The sequence below is a fragment of the Muntiacus reevesi genome, chromosome 22 (genome assembly GCF_963930625.1).
Source record: "Muntiacus reevesi chromosome 22, mMunRee1.1, whole genome shotgun sequence".
Taxonomy (NCBI): Eukaryota; Metazoa; Chordata; class Mammalia; order Artiodactyla; family Cervidae; genus Muntiacus; species Muntiacus reevesi.
The window spans coordinates 48,929,776-48,951,321 of NC_089270.1; the positions used below are offsets into that span (position 1 = coordinate 48,929,776).

Consider the following 21,546-nt stretch of genomic DNA (forward strand, 5'->3'; position numbering starts at 1 on the left):
CCACCGTTATCAATACCCGGGGTTCCTCAGGTGTAATTAGGACGGGAGCTTGTGTGGGGACCCCCGGGCACCTTCAGTCCTGATTGTCTTGAGAGTCAGACCCCTGAGACCTACACCTCTGGGGGCAGTCTCTCCTCCAGTGTGGTCCCTTGCAGACCGGACATGGAGCCGGGGGCGGCTCAGACGCCTGAGGGCAATCCCGCTTGAGATGCCCCTCCTTTCCACAGCCATAGCAAGCCCATCCCTTTTCACCTGGGTCCCTCTGGGCATTTTTCTCAGGCTGTTTAAGAACGGTTTTCATAGCCATTGCGAGGGCTTCCGCCTTTTCCTTCGTCTTTCTCTGCCTTTCTTTCTTTTCCTCATATTCCCTACCATAATAGACTGTCTGAGCCAGTTGTAACAGATTATCTACAGACTGATTTGGTCCATACGCCCGTTTTGATAACTTACGGCGAATATCTGGAGCCGACTGAGTGAGAAATCTATCCTTTAAGATCACTTTCCCCTCTTCACTTTCGGGATCAATCTCAGTGAATCTGCGAAGGGCTTCTCTCAGTCTGTCTAGGAATTTACCAGGAGCTTCCTTCTCTTCTTGTTCTATGTCTGCCAGTTTGCCATAGTTTAAAGGCTTAGAACGCGCCTGCCTGAGTCCTTCAAGAATACATCTGACAAAATGACTCTGATCCCATCTTCCTTTAGCAGTGTTAGAGTCCCAGTCTGGTTCTGTAGCTGGGACCGCCTGACTCCCAGTGGGGAGGGCAGTCATCTCGTCCTCCCTCTTTCCCACTGATTCATTACCAAGCCATTCATCTCCATAAGCAACCGCTTTACCCAAAACTCGAGGCTTTGAGTCGGCAGTCAACGTTTGTCCCAAGATATACATCACATCCTTCCAAGTAAGGTCATAATGCAGAGTAACACCTTTAAAAGCTCTAATACACTCTAATATACACTACTTCTACCCAATTCCCTTGCTTTTTACAGAACTGTTTTAATTGTAAAACAGTATTATACTTAAGAGACCCTCCAACTGGCCACCGTTCGCCATCCTCCAGTGGGTACCGCGGCCATGCAGTATCACATAGGAAGACCAGGTGTGTCTTCTTTAAGCCCTGGGGATCACATCTATCCCAGTTTTGCAGGATACAGTTCAAAGGAGTGAGGCTGGAATTGTTAGCTCCCATCTGTAAGAGAGAAAAAAAGCGACCAGCGCCATTTTTCTACCGGAGGCGTCCCTCCCTGCTCTAGATGGGGGTGTAGACAGACATTACACCAAAAGCTTTTCCTTCCTGGTCGGACTTAGTCTGTCCCTTACCGACGCAGGCGTCACACTCGTCCCTCCCGGTTCTACCACCGAGACGGGGTGGGGATGCACCCAGGGTAGACCTGATGGCATCCCTGACTGACGTCCAGCTCTTCACCTCACTTGCCTCTGATGCCACCCAGGGTGCAATCAGAGTAACCTTCCGGAATGCCTCCCAAGCCAAGACCTCTGGGGGACACATTCGTCACCTGAGTGCCTGTGCACGACCCGGAGTATATTCCTGACCACAATAAGACTGATACAAACATGAAACTGAGATGTTCCTTCCAAGAGTCACCACACCGGTATAAGAGCCTCCTCTGCTCCAGTAAGAGCCAGTGTTACCAAAAGAAAAAAACCATTGCAGTTCCAATCCAAGTAACCTTTAACATCAGAGATGCTCTGGGAGTTAGAGCTCCATCTAGCTTCCAAACTTTCCATGCCTAGCGAGGCTAGGCGCTTCCTAACTACCAATCCAAGTTTGAGACCTAGACCACAATAGAGTAGCAACATAGGTTACAAGTCTCTTGAAAGCCCAAGATCCGAGAGATAAGGTTAGTACTTTTAATTCCCAAGGAGTTATGAAATGGTCAGAGACCGAAAAGTTTGACCGAGAAAAAAGAGTTCGGTCCACATGCTTTGCCCGTTTCTGGTCGGCTCCCAAAGGGGACACTGGTTGCCTCTTGGCATTGGCAGGTCGGTATAAACCCCCGACAAGTTTCTGCCATAAGCCTTATGAGGTCGCCGAGGAAGCGCAGAGCAGGGCCTTTCATTCATTCACACAAGCACACCTTAGAGTTAGTAAAGAACAGCGGAAAACGTGTTCGCTAGGAGAACAAAGAAGTAGAGCTCCAAGCATCCTTACCTTGTCCTGAAGGATCCCGGACGAGCCCTCAAGATGAAAGGTTGTTGCTGAACGATAAGACGCGGGATTCTTGGCCTCCGGAGGAGACGAATTCAATCCGGGGCCAGAGACGAGGCTGGATCGCTCAGAGCTTTTGTGTAATAAAGTTTTATTAAAGTATAAAGGAGATAGAGAAAGCTTCTGACATAGGCATCAGAAGGGGGCAAAAGAGTACCCCCCTCCTAGTCTTTAGCTGTATGGTATATAGTCACTCACAGTCTGTTAATGAAAAGAAAGGAATGTCATAAAATCTAGAATGGCACCAGATAATTCATCCCAGGCCATAAAACTATTGACTTGCACCTTGTACCAACAAATAGTTTCGTTTACATAGATTAGGGGAACAATACCTGAACAAGTAAGTTAGGCCCTTTGGCGGAACCAACTTGAAGATGGAGTCTGGGGTTCATTAACATAGCTTAAGACAACATTTCCATACGAAAAAGAAATGTATTGGTTAACTCAAGGTTTGGGAGTAGTTAGCTTTAGGTGAGACCAGGTGTCATGGCCACACAGAATGTTAGGAGAAACCTCCTTTTAATTTTGTATAGAGAAGGAAAAACAGATCGCTGGTTTGTTCTTTTTGTTATAGCCACGCTTTCCGGGAAACAGACTCACTCAGAAGGACAATGCAGATAGTGGAGTGCAGTTTATTACACCGGCGGGCCCAAGGCAGAGTCACCTCTTAGCCAAGGACCCCGTCCAGCATTTGTGAAAATCTTTTATACCCCATGTGTACGTGTCCAAACCCACCACCTCAATTCCCTTGAGACTTACATAAACAAAGGCAGGGTAAATACAACTACAATAACCCCATCATTCCCGTGTTATGTGTTCAAACAGTCAATAATCAATCAGCCTGCAGTTACATTCCAAACAGTTAATAACCGATAAGCCTGTGCTTACATTCTGATAGATAGTGTCAGGGGTGATTAGTGTCTCTTTTCTCTTAGGCGATGAGTAACCTGGATATGATCTTCAAGGTTCCCCTGTCCGGAGGGGGTCTTATCCTTCCATTGTCGTTCCCACAGGCACTAAGCAGAGAGTTCAGAGTCCACTGGAGAGGCAGCCGAGCACGATCAGCACGGACAGGCCTGAGATGGAGTCCAGGCCCTATGAATTCCTTCTTCATTTTCTGCCGGTTAGGAGAGATAAAAATGTCTGGCACTTACAGCCTCATTCCTCCATTTGGAGACCCTTGGCCTTCCCGCCTGTTACTCTCTCAGTCTCATAGTAAGAAAGCCATAAGAAAGATTCTGATTTGAGGCTCTCCATTTTTCTCTTGCTTGCTTTCATTTATTTTTTAAGACCATGGGGGCTTCCCTGGTGGCTCAGCAGGAAAGAAATCTGCCTGCCAATGCAGGAGCCACGGGTTCAATCCCTGGGTTGGGAAGATCCCCTGGTGAAGGAACTGGCAATCCACTCCAGTATTCTTGCCTGGGGAATCCCATGGAGAGAGAAACCTGGTGGGCTACAGTCCACGGGGTTGCAAAGAGTCAGACACGACTTAGTGACTAAATAACAACAAATATACATTAAAACATCATTGTAATTTTTTAATTCTATTTACTTTTTCTTGATCACTAAAACAATAAATTTGCTTTTTAAAAATATTTTTTGCCAAGTAAACTCAGACATTTCCCCCACTCATCAATTTGGAGAATGTTTAGGCCTAAGATAGTCTAGAATATTAGATTAGATGCCCAAACACTATCCTTTTTTTTATTATCTTATATGATAAAAATTACTTAAAAAATCCTTACAATGTAAATTCTTTCTGTTCTGATATTGAAATTATGACAACATAATGATTAGGCTAATTATGATATAGATCACAAATATGAGCTAGTAAATAAATGTCACCCATACCACAGTTCCAGGCATACTCTGATGTCGCTGTAGTTTGAAAAATTTACTTATGAAGTCTTGTTCTGCCAGACACAGCGGCTCCAGTTCACTCAGTACCTGTTCAAAGATCTGAAGAAAACCAAAATGATTCTACAAAGAACTGAACAAAACGCTTAAAATAACATTCCACATTTAATCACTTTTCTGCAGCAACCAGGGAAGCTTTATCTATAATCTTAATAGAATCCCCCAAACAAATACTTCCAAGATTGACAAGACAATGCAGTATTGATGAGGCATAACAGGGTCAGAACATACCTAAAACAAAACTGACAACAATTACTCACTTGGAATCTGGAAAGAGGAACAGAGTGATAAAACTTTATTTAAACAATTTAGCTTCATAAAAGTTGTTTCCTCTTTGTAGTCACTCAAATAACTGGATTGACAATGCAAGCTCTTTATGATTTATAACAAATTTTAATAAAGCTGTTATGTCATTTAATTGATGAATCACATTTCAGTTGCCATTTGACCAGTTATTATTATTTTTTTTTTAGATTCAGAAATGGAAAGTAAGACACGGTTAATTAAAAGAGTCAATAGAGCCCAAATCTTTGAACACAATTAAAGCAGTAACAAACTGGTGCTAGAAAACTGACAGTAATGTTTAAGAAACATGCGTCATTTTATCTTACCTTATCAAACCTGGCTCTGTCGGCGACATCGAGATCAGAGGCCGACATGTTTCCCATGTCCAGCAAGGAAGATGACTGAGACCGGTGGTTCCCGGAGCTCTGAACACTGAGCTTATTTAGACTGGAAGTAGACCCGGTTAATTTCCCGGAACTCCCGTGAAGACCTGGGAAATGATAAACCTTTAAAAGCTGTGACCTTCACGAATGAAAGGTTCATGGCATCCATCAGGGCTCCCTTCTGCTGTCCTGCTCTTCTGGGGCTCATATGGGTTAGGGCACAACTCTGCCACATGAAGAGGATGTAGAGTGTCTTCCTCTTTCATTAAGATTTGTGTTCTACTTCTGAGCCTATGTAAAGACAGGTGAAATCATACAGAATCACAGAATAAGACTGAAAGGGATCTTAGAGATCACACTGTGCCCTGCCCAGTCTCATCACAGTTGTCTGATGATTTTTCAAAAGTAGATGAGGAGTTCTTTTCCACTCAGAAGACATGACTATGGATGAAAGTCACTGACCCCCTAGAATACTAGCTAACATAATGATTGTATTTCTAGAAAAAAACTGCCATATTCCAATATTATTTGCCTCTACATTGAATCAACATATTAGGCTGAACCACATGAAACTACCAACACTCAATTAATCTTGTCCTACTAAAAACGTCAATTACACATGACTCAACTTAATACATTCCTGAACTCAGACATTCCTGTTTTTTCAGCAAGTGAATTGATTAAAGTTCTTTTAAAAACTAAACAAAACGAAAAGAGAAAAACTAACAACAAAAACAAAACCCTGAATATTTGTTGTATTTAAAATACAACTAACATAACACATACATAGTTAACTATATTAATATGGGACATCTGAGTTTAGGTATAAACATAGGTATCTATCATAGCTATGAGGAAAAATGAGAACAATATGTCTGCACAATATCCTACATACACCAAACTATTAAAGGATTCTATTTTTACAAGAAAATGTGATGTTTCTATTCAGAATTAAATTTAAACAGTAAAACATTTTTATTCTTCTTGACTATTTCTCAGCTAAACCTGTATTATTCACTGATGGTCAGAAGGGACAAATAATAAAATAAGTGATAAAAAATATGATATACAAATCATATTTGTATATGTAAAGTAAAAAATAACAACAACAAATATGATATACAGTTAGTTAGAGACAAACTTTGGTTTCATTATGCAAAATCTGACCATACGTACAAGAAATTTTATAGTTTCTAAACACAGCCTGAAAACAAAAGTATAACGGTTAAGACTTTTTATAAGTTTCTGACTACCCACCATACATGTTTAACCATGCCACACATTTCTTGGATGCAGTCATCCCACTTCCTTTCTGTTGGTTTTCTTTCTGGCCAAGCCCTGGCAACCCAGAGCAAGCAGTGTTTCTGGCGCAGCTTCTCCAGGATGAACGACTGGCTCCTAGACACACACACGCACTGAGAGCACCTGCTGACACGCCGAGCACGCCCACTCTCGGCTTCCCGTCTGACAGCACTGCCTTTCCAGGCAGTGTGGCTGCGACGGGTTAGGCTGCAAGCGTCACAGACAAAGACAAGTTAGCAAGCTGCAATCTGCACAAACCGCGCACAAGAGGAAGTTAAAGCTCTAGTTGAAAAGACACATGCAAAGAACCAGGAGCACCAAGCAACGAGAGAGGCAACATATGTTTAGTTGGTCAGCTACTGCTTGAGAAATTACATGACAGAAAAACCTTTACTAGTCTTTTAATGTACTATTTGATGCAAATCTTCAGGTAAAAATATCTACATTTGTAAACCTCCCCCACACTTTTAAGTCTCCTAAGCTGATGTACTTAAATTTAAAGACTACACTTCCAAGTTCTGATTTCTGAAGAAAACAGAGTTCAAGTAAATAATTTAATACAGTGAAAATTTAATAGAAAGAACTTGCACATTTATACATTAAATGCATTAACAATCCTGTATTCACTGAAAGCTCTTGGAAGGAATCTCCACTGTACTAAATAATTTTATACTCCCTCTGATAAAAAAAATTATGAGTAGAGTTTTAAAACCATTTTAGAAATAATAAGCTAAACTGTTTAGTAACTTAGCTGGCTCTGTGAACACTGAGAATAAAACACATGTATCAAAACACTAATTATTGGGAGATGGGTAGGTAGAAGGGTAAAGCTGAGAGACAGGTCTAATGTGGGAATTGGAGTTCTTTCAGGGTCATTTGGCATTTCCTTTATCTAAAACCTCTCTTTAGTATTTGTTCGATCAATTGTAGAGATCGTTTTGTGAAACATTCTAAACCCAAATGAGAATCTAACTTGAATGGCAAAGAAAGAAATTATAGAATAAAACAGAAAATTAATGAATATAACTCTAGAAATATTTAAGAAACGGAAAACAAGGTGTCAACTCCTGCCAAACAGGGATAGTGATAGTTGCTATTGCTAGGCAAAAGCTCGAGTATAAACTACTAATTTGCCACACCAAAAACATATCAATCTCCCTAGCCTTGTCTGCCTGAAGTTTAAAGGAATATGAAATGATAAGGCTGGACACACAGCAACCAGGAGCGGGGGATGCACTGGAGCCACTAGCTTGTCAATCTGAACAGTACCTGCTGGCGATCTTAAGGTGTCACTCTACTAAGTTCACCAGTTTCAGAGCAAAGCCTGATTCTGCATATAGTTTTCTTTTTTAAAGTAGTTAATAAATACTACTAGTGCCCTATTTGGGCTCATAAAAAAGTCTATATTATTTATCAGCAAGAAGTAACAATATTCTGGTAAATTTTAAATATCCTTAAACAATTTCTGCTAGAGTACAAGCACCAAGAGGGTAGGGTCTTTGCTCATTGCTGCATTCTCAGTATCGAGCAGCGATTATCATGTAATAGGTAATTAATAAACATTTACTGAATGAATCATCCACTCAGGACTGAATGTAGTCTTGTGTTCAAGACTCCCTTTGGAGTCAACAAGATTTCTTAATTTCAGTGGACAAACACTGGAAAAAATGTGCTTGGCATATCATTTTTTAAGTTTTGGATTACTAAAGATAAGGAAGTTATTATGTAAATGGACTCAACTAATACTTGTGTGTCTTATCTTAGTAGTAAAAAGAAAAAAAATGGGCAATTTAAAAAATTATTACTAGATATCCTTTGCCTGTCTTTTCATTCAGTACATCTGAGGAATACAGAAGAAAAACAAAACACCAAAGTATCAATCTCGGGAGGACAATCCCACACCTCTGAGAGTATCAGGGTAACCTTCTGACCTTAGAAAGGCAAAGGTTTTATAAAAACCTTACCACAAAGAAAAAGTGCTTTACTGGCATTTTAACGTTGTTTTAAATTATCTAAACTAAGTAGATGTTAAAGACTTGAGTAAAGAATGGTTCAAAAAGAGAGAATTCCCCTGAATCTCTATGACTATACACAATTTCCTTTTGTAAAATACATTCAATCTGACTTTCTATTCTCTTTTTTTTTTTAACCGCCCGCCGCTGACTTTCTATTTTTATTAGTATCTCGGATGCAGCATTTTCAGAGCAAGGAAAAAACAAAACAAATTTAAAATTTTATTCATAATTCCTTAATTTTGAGCCATTGAAAATTTACCTTCCCCAAATTTTAGGTTTCTCTTTTAACTGTAATTACTATTAAGAACTGATTTAAACATAATTCGAATCCTTGAAAAGGTATCTTTAAAAAGTTTACATTCTATCTATTTAGAACTTCTGAAGCCATTTGTATTTAACTTGAAATTTATTTTTAAATGTTGACCAACAAGCTACATTTTCAAAGATGAACAAAATAGTTTTTATCCTCTGAATTCTGTTTATTATTTAGTTTTTCCTTTCTTGTAACTGATAACATCAAAGTAATAGAAACTATAATTTTTTGGTTACTCTCCTATTTCTTACTACTTAATGGATACATACGAGAGATGTAATCTTAACCCTGTTTTAAAAGTATCTTCTAAACTTGTCTTAGGTTAATTAAAAATTTTTTAACAAGATAATTTAAGAACTTCAAAAAATAAGAAAAAAAAATTAAGGTTTTAGGTTAATGCAATGATACCATTAAGATAGTATTGTATTTGATTTAAATTATATTCCAATTATGTCATTTATCTCAATGAGAATCTTAAGCTTGATAAATTAATATTATGACAGGGGCATTAATAACCTCCCAAGGAGGTAGTTTTAGAAAGATTTCCCTTTTACTGCAGTAGCAAGTGATGACAAATATACTAAATGAAAACATTAAACATGTAACTGTATTAATATGTTGTTTACTAAAAAGAAAAACTGATTTTGTTATAGCCACGCTTTCCGGGAAACAGACTCACTCAGAAGGACAATGCAGATAGTGGAGTGCAGTTTATTACACCGGCGGGCCCAAGGCAGAGTCTCCTCTTAGCCAAGGACCCCGTCCAGCATTTGTGAAAATCTTTTATACCCCATGTGTACGTGTCCAAATCCACCACCTACCCCATGTGTACGTGTCCAAACCCCACCACCTACCCCATGTGTACGTGTCCAAACCCACCACCTCAATTCCGTTGAGACTTACATAAACAAAGGTAGGGTAAATACAACTACAATAACCCCATCATTCAAGTGTTGTGTGTTCAAACAGTCAATAGTCAATAAGCCCGGAGTTACATTCCAACCAGTTAATAATCGATAAGCCTGTGATTACATCCTGATAGATACAGGAAAAGTTTATGACCTGTCCGGAGACAGGGGTGATTACGGTATGCTTCCTCTTAGGCAATGAGCAACCTGGATGTGATCTTCAAGATTCCCCTGTCTGGAGGGGGTCTTATCCTTCCATTGTCGTTCCCACAGGCACTAAGCAGAGAGTTCAGAGTCCACTGGAGAGGCAGCCGAGCACGATCAGCACGGACAGGCCTGAGATGGAGTCCAGGCCCTATGAATTCCTTCTTCAATTTAACATATCCATGGTGAAACATTAACAAGGATATAAACACACCGTTTAAGAACAAGTAACCTTTAGGATGAGTTAGCATTTCTGTTTCCAAAAGCCTATTGTCCCAATATTTTTATCAGTATCTTTACCAAAGTGCAATACACAGATTCAAACCATTTAAAAAATCGGAACTAGTATCACCAATATATTAGTGTTGTATTAAAAACAAAAACAAACCACAAACCAGTGAATCACAAAATAATTACCCACTACTAAAGATAGTCTTCTTTGTCCTAAAGAAAAGAATGGAAAGACGAGCTATCAATTTCAATCAGGGCACAGGCTCCTTTCAACAAGCAAATGCTACACTCATGGTTCTAAAGGGGAGCTATGCAGACACAGAGGACACACTGTAGCCATTTAAGGCCAGGTTCTGACTCCGACAGGCACAGAACTCCATCCAAAAAGCCCAGAGATGGGTACATGCAAGAGCAGAACGTGGCCTCGGCAAATCATTTCCTTGCAACTTGATACTTTCACTGGTTATCCTTTTAAATCAAGTTTTTTGTTTATTTAACATATTTAGAAGCAACAAAAACCCCTCTTGTTTCAAAAATAACTCTTTGGAAAAATAAAGTATAATTACAGGAGAAATTTTGGTGACATTTTTACAGCCCCTTCACAGGGGAGAAAACACTTAGCAACTTTCTTTTTGATTCAAAATAGCCAGTGACAAGTAAGAAGCCAGGCATCACTTCACTTCCCTGTGGAGTGCAATGACTTAAGAGATCACAGACTTGCCTCCAACTGGTACAAAAGGTCTTTTAGGAAATCAGAAACTGAACTTCCAACATCTGTCTCTTAATCTAGTACTTTCTCTCCAGACTGCACTTCATTCTCTGGCCAACTGCTGCTGCTGTGACTATACACAGCTGTCCCTGGTATCTGTGCAGGGTTGGTTCCAGCACCAGTGGTGGACACCAAAATCCATGGATGCTCAAGTCCCATGGTTGGTCCTCCGTATTTACGGGTTCCGCGTCTGCGCTGTACTTTTATTAGACACGGCATGTATATACAATTGCTGTCAAGTTCACATACTGCAGAATTTTAATTAGTAAAAATAAGGCTTTAGAGACATACTTGTTCCATGAAAAACCTATAAATCAAACCAATGCATTAGATTTATTCTTTTACTAATTCTATTGTATCTCCTTCCACCTTGCCTAAAAAGTCTTAAAATTATGTGTCACAGATAAATAATTTTTAGTAGAAGAGAAAACAAGGGGACTGAGGTGCCTAAGCTTACCAAGCTTCTTGCTTTCTTTAGTTGTGCCAGTCATCTTGATCTTTGCAACTTCAAAGACATCTTTAATTTCTCTCTCACAGAGTCATGACAAACAATCCATGCAATTCTTAAAAGTGAAAACAACACATACTCATTAATAAAACAAGTATAACAATTTCCATTTCTCAATCCCCCCATATCCTTTGTGCTTGTTTTCAATTTTGTGGTCTTAAAATATTTGATGCATTTCATAGGACACAAGAAGGCTATTTTCCATCTTTTAAAAAAACTGAACTGGCATCATAATATTAACAGTTTGTAAAAATATGAAGTTGAATAATCACACTCACATTTTCACTTTTATACTTTCAGTTCAGTTCAGTTGCTCAGTCAAGTACGACTCTTTGCAACCCCATGGACTGCAGCATGCCAGGCCTCCCTGTCCATCACCAACTCCCGAAGCCTGCTCAAACTCATGTCCATTGAGTCGGTGATGCCATCCAGCCGTCTCATCTTCTGTTGTCCCCTTCTCCTCCAGTCTTCAATCTTTCCCAGCATCAGGGTCTTTTCAAATGAGTCACTTCTACGCATCAGGTGGCCAAAGTATTGGAGTTTCAGCTTCAATATCAGTTGTTTCAATGAATATTCAGGACTGATTTCCTTTAGGATTGACTGGTTGTATCTCCTTGCTGTACGAGGGACTCTCAAGAATCCTCTCCAACACCACAGTTCAAAGGCATCAATTCTTCGGTGCTCAGCTTTCTTTACAGTCCAACTCTCACACCCATACATAACTACTGGAAAAGTCATAGCCTTGACTAAATGGACCTTTGTTGGCAAAGTAATGTCTCAGTTTTTTAATATGCTGTCTAGGTTGGTCATAGCTTTTCTCCCAAGGAGCAAGCCTCTTTTAATTTCATGGCTGTAATCACCACCTGCAGTGATTTTGGAGCCCCCCAAAATAAAGTCTCTCACTGCTTCCATTGTCTCCCCATTTATTTGCCATGAAGTGATGGGACCAGATGCCATGATCTTAGTTTTCTGAATGTTGAGTTTTAAGCCAACTTTTTCACTCTCCTCTTTCACTTTCATCAAGAGGCTCTTTAGTTCTTCACTTTCTGCCATAAGGCTGGTGTCATCTGCTTATCTGAGGATTTTGATATTTCTCCTGGCAATCCTGATTCCAGTTTGTGCTTCACGAAGCCCAGCATTTCAAACGATGTACTCTGCATATAAGTTAAATAAGCAGGGTGACAGTATACAACCTTGATATACTCCTTTCCTGATTTGGAACCAGTCTGTTGTTCCATGTTCAGTTCTAACCGTTGCTATCTGACCTGCATACGGATTTCTTGAGAGGCAAATAACGTGGTCTGCTACTCCTATCTTTTGAAGAATTTTTCACAGTTTGGTAATCCACACAGTCAAAGGCTTTGGCGTAGTCAGTAAAGCAGCAGTAGATGTTTTTCTGGAACTCTCTTGCTTTTTCAATGATCCGATGGTAATTTACACATTACCTTTCATGTATTTTAAACATAGCTGCATTCATACGATACTGGGTGTTTGGGGCAGCACAATCACGCTTTTCCAGGTCATATGCTAATGACTGCACAGTATTATGCTCTGCTGATGTTCAGTTTAGTAAACCAACCTCCTAACACAGACTACATAATTGGTTTTGATGTTTTGCTGTGATAGACAATGTTACAACAAGCTTTTCATCTCTAATGAACTGCTTTCTTGGAATAATTTCCTAAGGGTAAAATTACAGTGCTAAAGAATAAGGGAATCTTTTAACTCTTCTTCCATAATGCCATGCTGTTTCAAAAATTATTATACCAACAGACAGGATCAATGACACTGAAGCAGGACACTGAGTTTTACCATACCTTGCCAGCATGGGGTAGTAAATTAGCCCCAAATAGGTTACTCTCATAAGAATTTAATTACCACATCTTACAGTTTTCATAATCAAATGATTTCTTTTTAAAAAACAAAATTTATTCTAGTTCAAATGAAAACATCTATTATTTAACATGCAAACTCATTCCCTCATCATCTATGCTTATTATCATACAAAAATATTTTATACCCTGATGAAAGAGTCAACAGCGGGAGGCCATGTATTTTTCCAAATCCTATGTTAAATGCCTTATGTAGAGTTTCACTAAATTTAAATAAATCCACAGCAGAAAAACTCCTATGCCTAGTTATTCTTTTAAATTTATCATGAAATCTACACTTCAATTTCAAACACATCCAGTTTTAGAACAGTTTACTTTGCTTTAAACATCAGATGTAACTTTCAAAGGTATATCACTTAAATTATTTGTATACTGACTCATAGTTCATTATTGATTTTTTTAAGTTATTTTATAAGTATATAAAAATATATTAGATATATTTATATATATTTAGATATTTTATTGATAGATATGTCCTTATAAAAAATTTTTGGATGAAACATAATATAGAGCCTTCTTTTTTCCAATTTGCATGCCACATACATTTCCCACAGATTCTCCGTAAGGAAAGTTAAATAGGAAATTTTTTCCTGTGATCTTTGTGTGTAACTTTAAAAGCAAATCTAAAGCTAAAAAGACACTAAAATTATTCCTATTTCATTCAGCTATTTCACTTTTCAGCATCTCATTCGTTGAATTTTAAATTATCACAAAAACACTGATCACTGGAAATCAATGTAAATGGCTGACCAACTTATAATTCATAAAATCTTCATTAGATTTCTACTCAACTCACTCAATATAACAGACTGCATTCCAATACCCAAACTAAGTGCACACTACTACCCAAGCAATTTAAACAGTCGCTATTTCTAAAACAGTGATTTGAGCAGACTACTGAAAATCACCTTCTTTTTCAATACAATTGAAATGACTGAACACCTTCCCCCAGGTTCTCAACAGAACCCACAGGTGGGGAAGCCCACAGACAGGCGTGACTCCCAGCTCATTCACTTACTGAATTCAGAGAGAAGCTTCTCACTGGGAGTATTTATTTCTCTTAGCATCCTGTATACAGCACCTAACTTAAAATCCAACTATCTTGAGCTTAAATACTGTTATCTCAGGCAGTATTTCCAACTTTTTCTTGTGCTCACTTTAGAGTCTTACAGATAACACCATGTTTTATTTTCTATATTTACAAATATAGGACTGAGGCTGAGACAATGTGTCGGCCTCAAGGGGCTATTGGGAGAGGAAAGATTGTTCCTACCTAAACAAGGATAAACCATCTCCCTGCTCAACTGCTCTACATGCTCTACTGCCCCAGCTAGGCAGAAGGGATTCTGGGCAGCCGAGCTTATTACATGCCCAACGCACCTCTATTTTCCTTAGGCTCTAAATTACATACACCCCAAATCAGGGGTTTGCTTAGATTCAGCCGTAAGTAGAGTTGGGGCAGGGCCTAGTTATTCTTTTCCCTAAAGAAATGAAGACAAGCTTTTCCTGGTCCTGCCAAAAAGTGTGAGCTGGGTACAAATAACCAAGTACAAAGGTGAGTGCTACGTCACTTCAATCAGGTTCAACTCTTTGCAGCCCTATGGACTAGAGCTCACCAGGCTCCTCTGTCCATGGAATTCTCCAGGCAAGAATACTGGAGTGGGTTGCCATTTCCTTCTCCAGGGGACCTTCCTGAGCCAGACACTGAAGCTGAATCTCCTATGTCTCCTGCATTGGCAGGCGGGTTCTTTACCACTAGCACACACTACATGGAAAGGATCAAGTACAAATAGCATCTGGATTTAATTATTATTTCTTACCAAAGAAACACTGATTTGTCAGGTTCCTTTTTTCATTCCTTTCCTTCCATTTCCTTTCATTCCTTTCTTGGTCATATTAATAAGATTCCTATTTTTGAAAACACTTGAGCAACCAAATTAGATTATCAGGCATAAAACTGCATGGTCTGTCACAAGTTCAAACACAAGACAAAGCAAGATTCTTTGGAAATAAGATAATTTCATTTAAAAAAGCACATCAATACTGTCAATTGAAAATATACCATGAGCAGAGAATGATTCCATACTTCAGCACTAGACTGGCTACTGGCTTGCTTCTTCACTTTAAATTACATTCATGACGCTACATATATATAAAGATACGGCAATAATACTCACTGAGAACACAATCAGGCAAAAAGATTATTGATTATTTTACTCATTTGAATATTCACTAGGGGACAAAGCACTTGTTGGCACAAAACTCTTAAGATGTAACGATATTTAATCATTCAAAATACAGTATTAATCCTCTTAAAACTTCAGAAGGCAAAGATTCCAGTCATGCAAATATTCTTCTGTAAACTATCTCCAAATCAGAATTCTGCTGACTCAAAACTAATCAGAATACAACACAACAGTAGAGTCCTGAGCCCAAGGGTTCCTGCTACAATGGCCGTTTACTAAATGAGAGCATGTCATTCTGCTACTCAAAGCCCATCAACACCCCTCCCTCATCTCTCTGCAAGTAAAAACCAAATTCCAACACCGGTGCCCAGTCCCTTCCAGATCTGCCCTGCCCCGCCCCCCGCCCCCCACCGCACCTCTCACGCCCGCCCTCCCATCCTGAACCTGACTCGCCGTGCTCCCACCACCACGGCCTGGTTGCTCCTCCAGTGCTCCAGGTTGCTCTTGCCTTGGGGCACTTGTGCTGTGCTGGGAAAGCTTTCCTCGGAAATTCCCACTGCGCACCCCTGCTTATCTTTAAAATTTGTGCTCAAATGTTGCCTTCTCGGACCACCCTTTTTGAAACCGCAACCTTTCTGATGTCCTAGCATTCCCTGCTTTATTTTCTCTAGAGCTCTCAGCAGTACCTTCCAGCAGACTATGAAGTTGACTTTTATGTTGGTCCTTCTCCACTGGAATATGTACTCTGAACAGGCAAGTGTTCGCCTGTCTCCTTCAGCGCCGTTCTCTTTCGTGCATACAACAGTGTCAGCACACAGCAGATGCTCAGCGCGTTTGCTAAGGGAACGTGTGAATGGCTCTTTCTTGTCCAGCTGTGGCCATCCGTGTGTGTGTGTGCTCAGCCACTCAGTCGTGTCCCACTCTGCGACCCCACGGACTGTGGCCACCAGGCTCCTCTCTCCACGGGATTCTCCAGGCAATGGTACTGCAGTCGGTTGCCATTTCCTTCTCCAGGGGATCTTTCCAACCCAGGGATCAAGCCTGCATTTTCTACATTGACAGGTGGATTTTTTTTTTATCATTGCGCCACCTGGGAAGCCCAAGTGGTATTTATCACTGTTTTAATCTCTGCGTCTCACAAGTCTGGCACCATCCTGTCCCTTGTTTTGGGATTCTCTCTTGTGACTTATAATCTCTATTCCTACTATCATCCTCTTCGTCCAAGATTTCATTTCAGTTCATTATTGTATTAGGTTCTTAGTTTCCCCTATCAAGTCTCTTCCTGTGTCTGAAGAATGCTGCTAGGACTCACGACTCAGATTTTTCAACCTAACTTCTCACTCTTCTAGAATATGGAATTTCAGCTTCAGTCAGGCTGGTCTTCTTAAAGTCCCGGGAAAAGAGTCAAGTCCAATGTTTTCTATGAAGTTTTCTCCTGTGGCTACAGGTCATGAATTTCCTTTCTCTAACATGCTATACATTTAAACTCATATCCAGTTCAGCACTTAACTCTGGCCGGCTGCTAAGGATAGTTGCTCTTCCCGGGCAGACCTGACGCTCTCTGGAAGTAGGAGCATGTGTGGGAGCCACTTCTTATTCTTACATATGGATTAGTGAGTACAAAAGAGGCACACAGTGAAAATCTGGTGAGTGACAAAGAAATGTACCATAATATGATAATCCAATTTTTCCAGCTAGTGTGTCCCACAATCAGGAACAGAAATACCCATGTTCCTCTGTGCCTGGAACAATGGAATGTCTGCTTAATAAAGAGGCACACTGCATGTGCTTAAAAGAACAGATTACAGGTTCTTATAAAGCAAATGCCTCATTGAAAATATAACTTCATACTCTCTAGTTTTTATATTGCACATAAAGCAACTCAGGAAATAATTATTTAACTAACTAAACTAAATGATGCTTCAAGCTACAGTATGGCCTAATACTATATTGAAGTTCAAAATTTAGCTATTCTCCATCTAAGTACATAAAATAAATGTTCTCCAGAATTTTAGACTCTGTGGGAGAAGGCGAGGGTGGGATGTTCAGAGAGAAGAGCATTGAAACAAGTATACTATCAAGGGTGAAAGAGATCACCAGCCCAGGCTGGATGCATGAGACGGGTGCTCAGGGCTGGTGCACTGGGAAGACCCAGAGGGATGGGATGGAGAGGGAGGCGGGAGGGGGGATCAGGATGGGGAACACATGTAAATCCATGGCTGATTCATGTCAGTGTACGGCAAAAACCACTACAATATTGTAAAGTAATTAGCCTCCAACGAATAAAAATAAATGAAAAAGAAAAAAAATGTTCTCCATAGCTAATGAGCACTAAGAAATTCAACTACTTGCTGCTTTTTTAAGAACATACAACAGTGCTTCAAATGTCACTTGCGGAACTGAACACACGACCTCTCGATTCTAAAAGATAATGCTCTATACTCAGTGAGTAACTGACGTCAAATCCATACCTTTGTTAGTCCCTCATATTTTCGATAATCCGTACTCTCTAGCCACTCCATCAGCTTGGCATATCGGAGTAAGTCTCTATGAAATGCATGATGATTAGGTAAAGTCAGTTCAATAGAGCGCTGAGCAAGAGTTGAACTCTGATCATGACCCTAGAGTGAATAAATAAGGACATAACTATCACTGACAGTATAAAGAAACATTGTTGTAACTAAATATCCTTAATAATGATCAAGCATGGCCAAGCAAAAACAACAGAACATAGAAATATAAGAACTGAGTACTTACTTGTCTTTTTTTAATCATCCTGTGTATACAAACTGAACACCACCACCATAAAATAGTCATAAACACACAAGAATGACTCTCTGATAAATCGACTCATTTTATCTTTTAGAGTAGTTGAGAATGAATAGTTTAATCAACTTTACCTCTCCCATAACATTTTACAATTGACTAAGCAAATAAATATCTTGATATAAACTGTTACTAAGAAACACACACCGAACAGGGGAAGTCATTCAAAACAAATTGTCTCCATCTATGATATCTCCATTAGAGTCTACGATATTTAAACAGCAGGTGAAAATGCACAGGACACAGAATGTCAGAACTAGGAAGGACTGCAGATGACTGCTTCCTGGGCTTTCCAGGACAGCGCTCAGTGCTCAGTTGCTGGATCATATCCTATTCTTGGCCAACCCAATAGATTGTCTGTAGCCTGCCGGGCTCCTCTGTCCATGGGAGTTCCCAGCAAGAGTACTGGTGTAGGTTGCCATTTCCTCCTCCAGGGGATCTTCCCCACCCAGGGACTGAACCTATGTCTTCTGCACTGCAGGCGGATTCTTTACCACTGAGCCACCTGGGAAGCCCTTTCCAGGATAACCCCTAATAATAATGTAATTTTAATTTTTCCATTAATTTTCTACAGAAGCAACTATATAATTTTGTTTTTAATCCTTGACATGACTTATATAAATGAGCACGTTTTCAATCAGCCTGAGGCAGACGATGCATCCTGACTTTTGTTCTAGAGTATATGGATCCAGTAGATCAGCTGACCCAACGGAACAAACTGAAATTCAAAGGGCTAAGTGATCCACACAGGCCACACAGGCGGAAGGCTAGAATCTGAACCTCAGCCATGTGAGTCTCACTTCTGTTTTCTTTTAAAAACATGCCAAACAAAACCATTCTAACCAGACTCAAAAACTGCTGAAGGTCATTACAAACATTACATTTCAGAAATGTTTACCACATCAGAAGGATGACTGAGATTCCACTGACTCACAGATATTAGATACTGTACACAGAGAGAGATTAGTTTTAAGTCTGCTAATGTCTCCAAATTGTGCCTTAATTAAGTTACACTAACTAAAAGGAAGGAGTATTTGACAAACTTGTTATTGCTGATAAATGTTTTCCAAATATTTTACCCTTATTAATAATAACATTAGATATATTTCCATTATCCTTCCTCATTAATTTTTTCAATAATTCAAGACTCAAAATCATGGTTTATGTTCTTCTATAGCTGTTTACTCAGGTCACTGCATGTTAAGTTGTACTATTTAATTTAATGTCAGGAAAACTCTTCAATTAAAAACCTTCATCTCTCATGCAAAATGGAAGAACCAACATTTATAGAGAATTTTACGGTTTACAAAGCTCTTCTACATATATTACTATTCAAAACTTTCTACTGTAAGTAGCATTTCCAGATCATCATCATGTGAAAATTCACTGATATAAAAACATTATTACCTTCAGACTATTAGGATATATTAAATATTGTTAGTGTTAACAGAAAGATTTTAAGAGAAACTGGTTTCAAAATATATAGGAAGGAGAAAAAATACTTAAATTGCTTAATTCAATCAATAATATAGATAACTATCATATCTAGAATTCAATCGTGCTAAGAATTTTACTCTTTATATACTTTAAAAATTAAGACATTGTTTAAAGTTTCTTATTAGAGATAAATAAATTAGTAATGATGACTGAAAACCTTTTGAAAAGGACTGGCCATTCTAGATGCCTTTAAGAACACCATGATTCATGAGAAGAGGTCAAAATATCAACATTAACAGGAGTTTTGGAAGAAGCGGATTCCGACCCTCATGAATGACTTTGAGGGGTATGACTTCAGTACAGGAAGTAACTATAGATGTGGTAGAAAGCAGAACTAGAATTAGAAGTGGAGTCTAAAGATGTGACTGAACTGTTATAATCTCATTTAACAGATATTTAATGGATGAGAAGTTGCTTCTTACGGATGAACAAAGAAACTGGTCTCTTGAAAGAGAATCTACTCCTGATGAAGATGCTGTGAAGGCTACTGAAATGACAACAAAGGATTTAGACTATAATTAATACATAAACTAAGTTGATAAAACAAGTGGCAGGATTTGAGAAGACTGACTCCAATTTTGGAAGAAGTTCTACTGTGGGTAAAATGCTATCAAACAGCATTGCATGCCACAGAGAAATTGTCTGAGAAAGGAAAAGTTGATCATTACAGCAAACTTCACTCTTGTCTTATTTTTAAAAATTGACATAGCTACCCCAATCTTCAGCAATCACTGCCTTGGTCCTCCAGCACCTTCAACATTGAGGAAAGACCCTCCACCAGCAAAAAGATGATGACTCAGATGGTAGGCTCAGAGGGTGCTTAGCAATTTTTAGCAATGAAGTATTTTTAAAATAAATGTGTACATTCTTCTGTTAGACATAATGCTATTGCACACAATAGGCTACAATACTGTGTAAACATAGCTTTTTTACGCACTGGGAAACCAAAAAATTTGTGTGACTTGCTTTACTGACACATTCACTTCATTGTGGTGTCCCTAAGGTAGCCCCTATACACTGCTGTAGAGTTTTAAGTACATTACCTTTACCACATCCTCACAAGCATCTTGAGGGTAGCAGCCATTTCTTACTCTTACATATGGAGGACAGTGAGTCCTGTCACACAATGTAACACACAAATCAGACACACAATCAAAATTTGATGGTGAACAAAGACATGTAACCCAGTGCGGTAATCGAATCTTCCCAGTGTGTCCCACAACCAGGAACAGAAATCCCCTTGTTTCCCAACTCTTTGCTAGGTGACACGAAGTATTCAATTTAACACACAGAAAATCTCTTTTCTGCACTTGGGACACTGTCTTTCATCTTCATCAGCACATTCCAGGTTGTTGCAACATTCTGGTTTTTAACATGCATTACTCACATGTAACAATGCATATTAGATTTTCAGAACTGGGATGCATTCATTTTAAACAAAGCCATTAGTTTATAAGGCAAGGAAGCAAAAATCACAAATAATAGCATGTTATAACAAACAATTAAGGGTGGAGAAAGGATTATCATTTAATGACTGGTATTTTCCATACCATTTACAAATGTGGACTATAGCCTGTCAACAGGATAATTTAAAAAAACTAGGGAATTGTGTAAAAATAGATATTATTGAAATAATAGTGTAAGAAAAATGTGCATTAGTATTTCCTATGTGATTCCTAGGTTTACTTTTTTCCTGAAGCTTTTCAAGTCAAGTGGAATGTTAAGAGAGTCTTCCCCTGGTTCCCCCTTGCACGGTTAGTTAGCTGGTCTTCCTTTACTCCCATGGTACCACCATAACATACACCCTCCCTCAGTCTGTTTGTCGCCCTTCTCTAGATCGTGAGCAACTAGAGCAAAGAATCAGCCTCTCATCTATTCCAATGAAACGTCTGGAATGCATCTTTAATCACTTGGCAAATGACTTCCAAATAAAGGAGTGAGTGAGTGAATGAAAGAATGACAGAAAGAAAGGCAAGCAGAATGAGATTAAATGCCTTTGGATCTAAATAAACTTTCTGTTATGGGACATTAAAAAAACTGCCACAAATATGGTTAACAGGTAGCTCAAATCAGTAAATTATAACT

General features: G+C 39.1%; 2 protein-coding genes across 3 annotated transcripts in view; both read right to left on the bottom strand.

Annotated features, from left to right (window-relative positions):
• LOC136153000 (exocyst complex component 1-like) lies at positions 1-11,090 on the bottom strand. Its single transcript, XM_065914624.1, has 5 exons — positions 11,010-11,090; positions 4,754-4,917; positions 4,077-4,184; positions 2,169-3,342; positions 1-1,184 (listed from the first exon to the last, which is right to left on the bottom strand). Exons 1-4 carry the CDS (start codon positions 11,041-11,043, stop codon positions 3,157-3,159), a joined length of 492 nt encoding a protein of 163 aa, XP_065770696.1. The 5' UTR covers positions 11,044-11,090; the 3' UTR covers positions 1-1,184; positions 2,169-3,156.
• Positions 9,136-21,546, bottom strand: part of LOC136152998 (exocyst complex component 1-like) — a 20,444-nt gene continuing 8,033 nt past the window's right edge. Inside the window, exons 6-8 of one of the 2 annotated variants that reach the window (XR_010660314.1) lie at positions 17,610-17,759; positions 9,291-11,115; positions 9,136-9,257 (exon numbers count right to left, since the gene is read on the bottom strand). Coding sequence is in view for 1 of the 2 variants with exons in the window: in XM_065914623.1 (XP_065770695.1) it covers positions 11,092-11,115; positions 17,610-17,759 (174 nt within the window). In the remaining variant the exon portion in view is untranslated. Of the gene's footprint in view, positions 11,116-17,609; positions 17,760-21,546 lie in introns of both variants that reach the window. The other variant, XM_065914623.1, reaches the window with a different exon arrangement.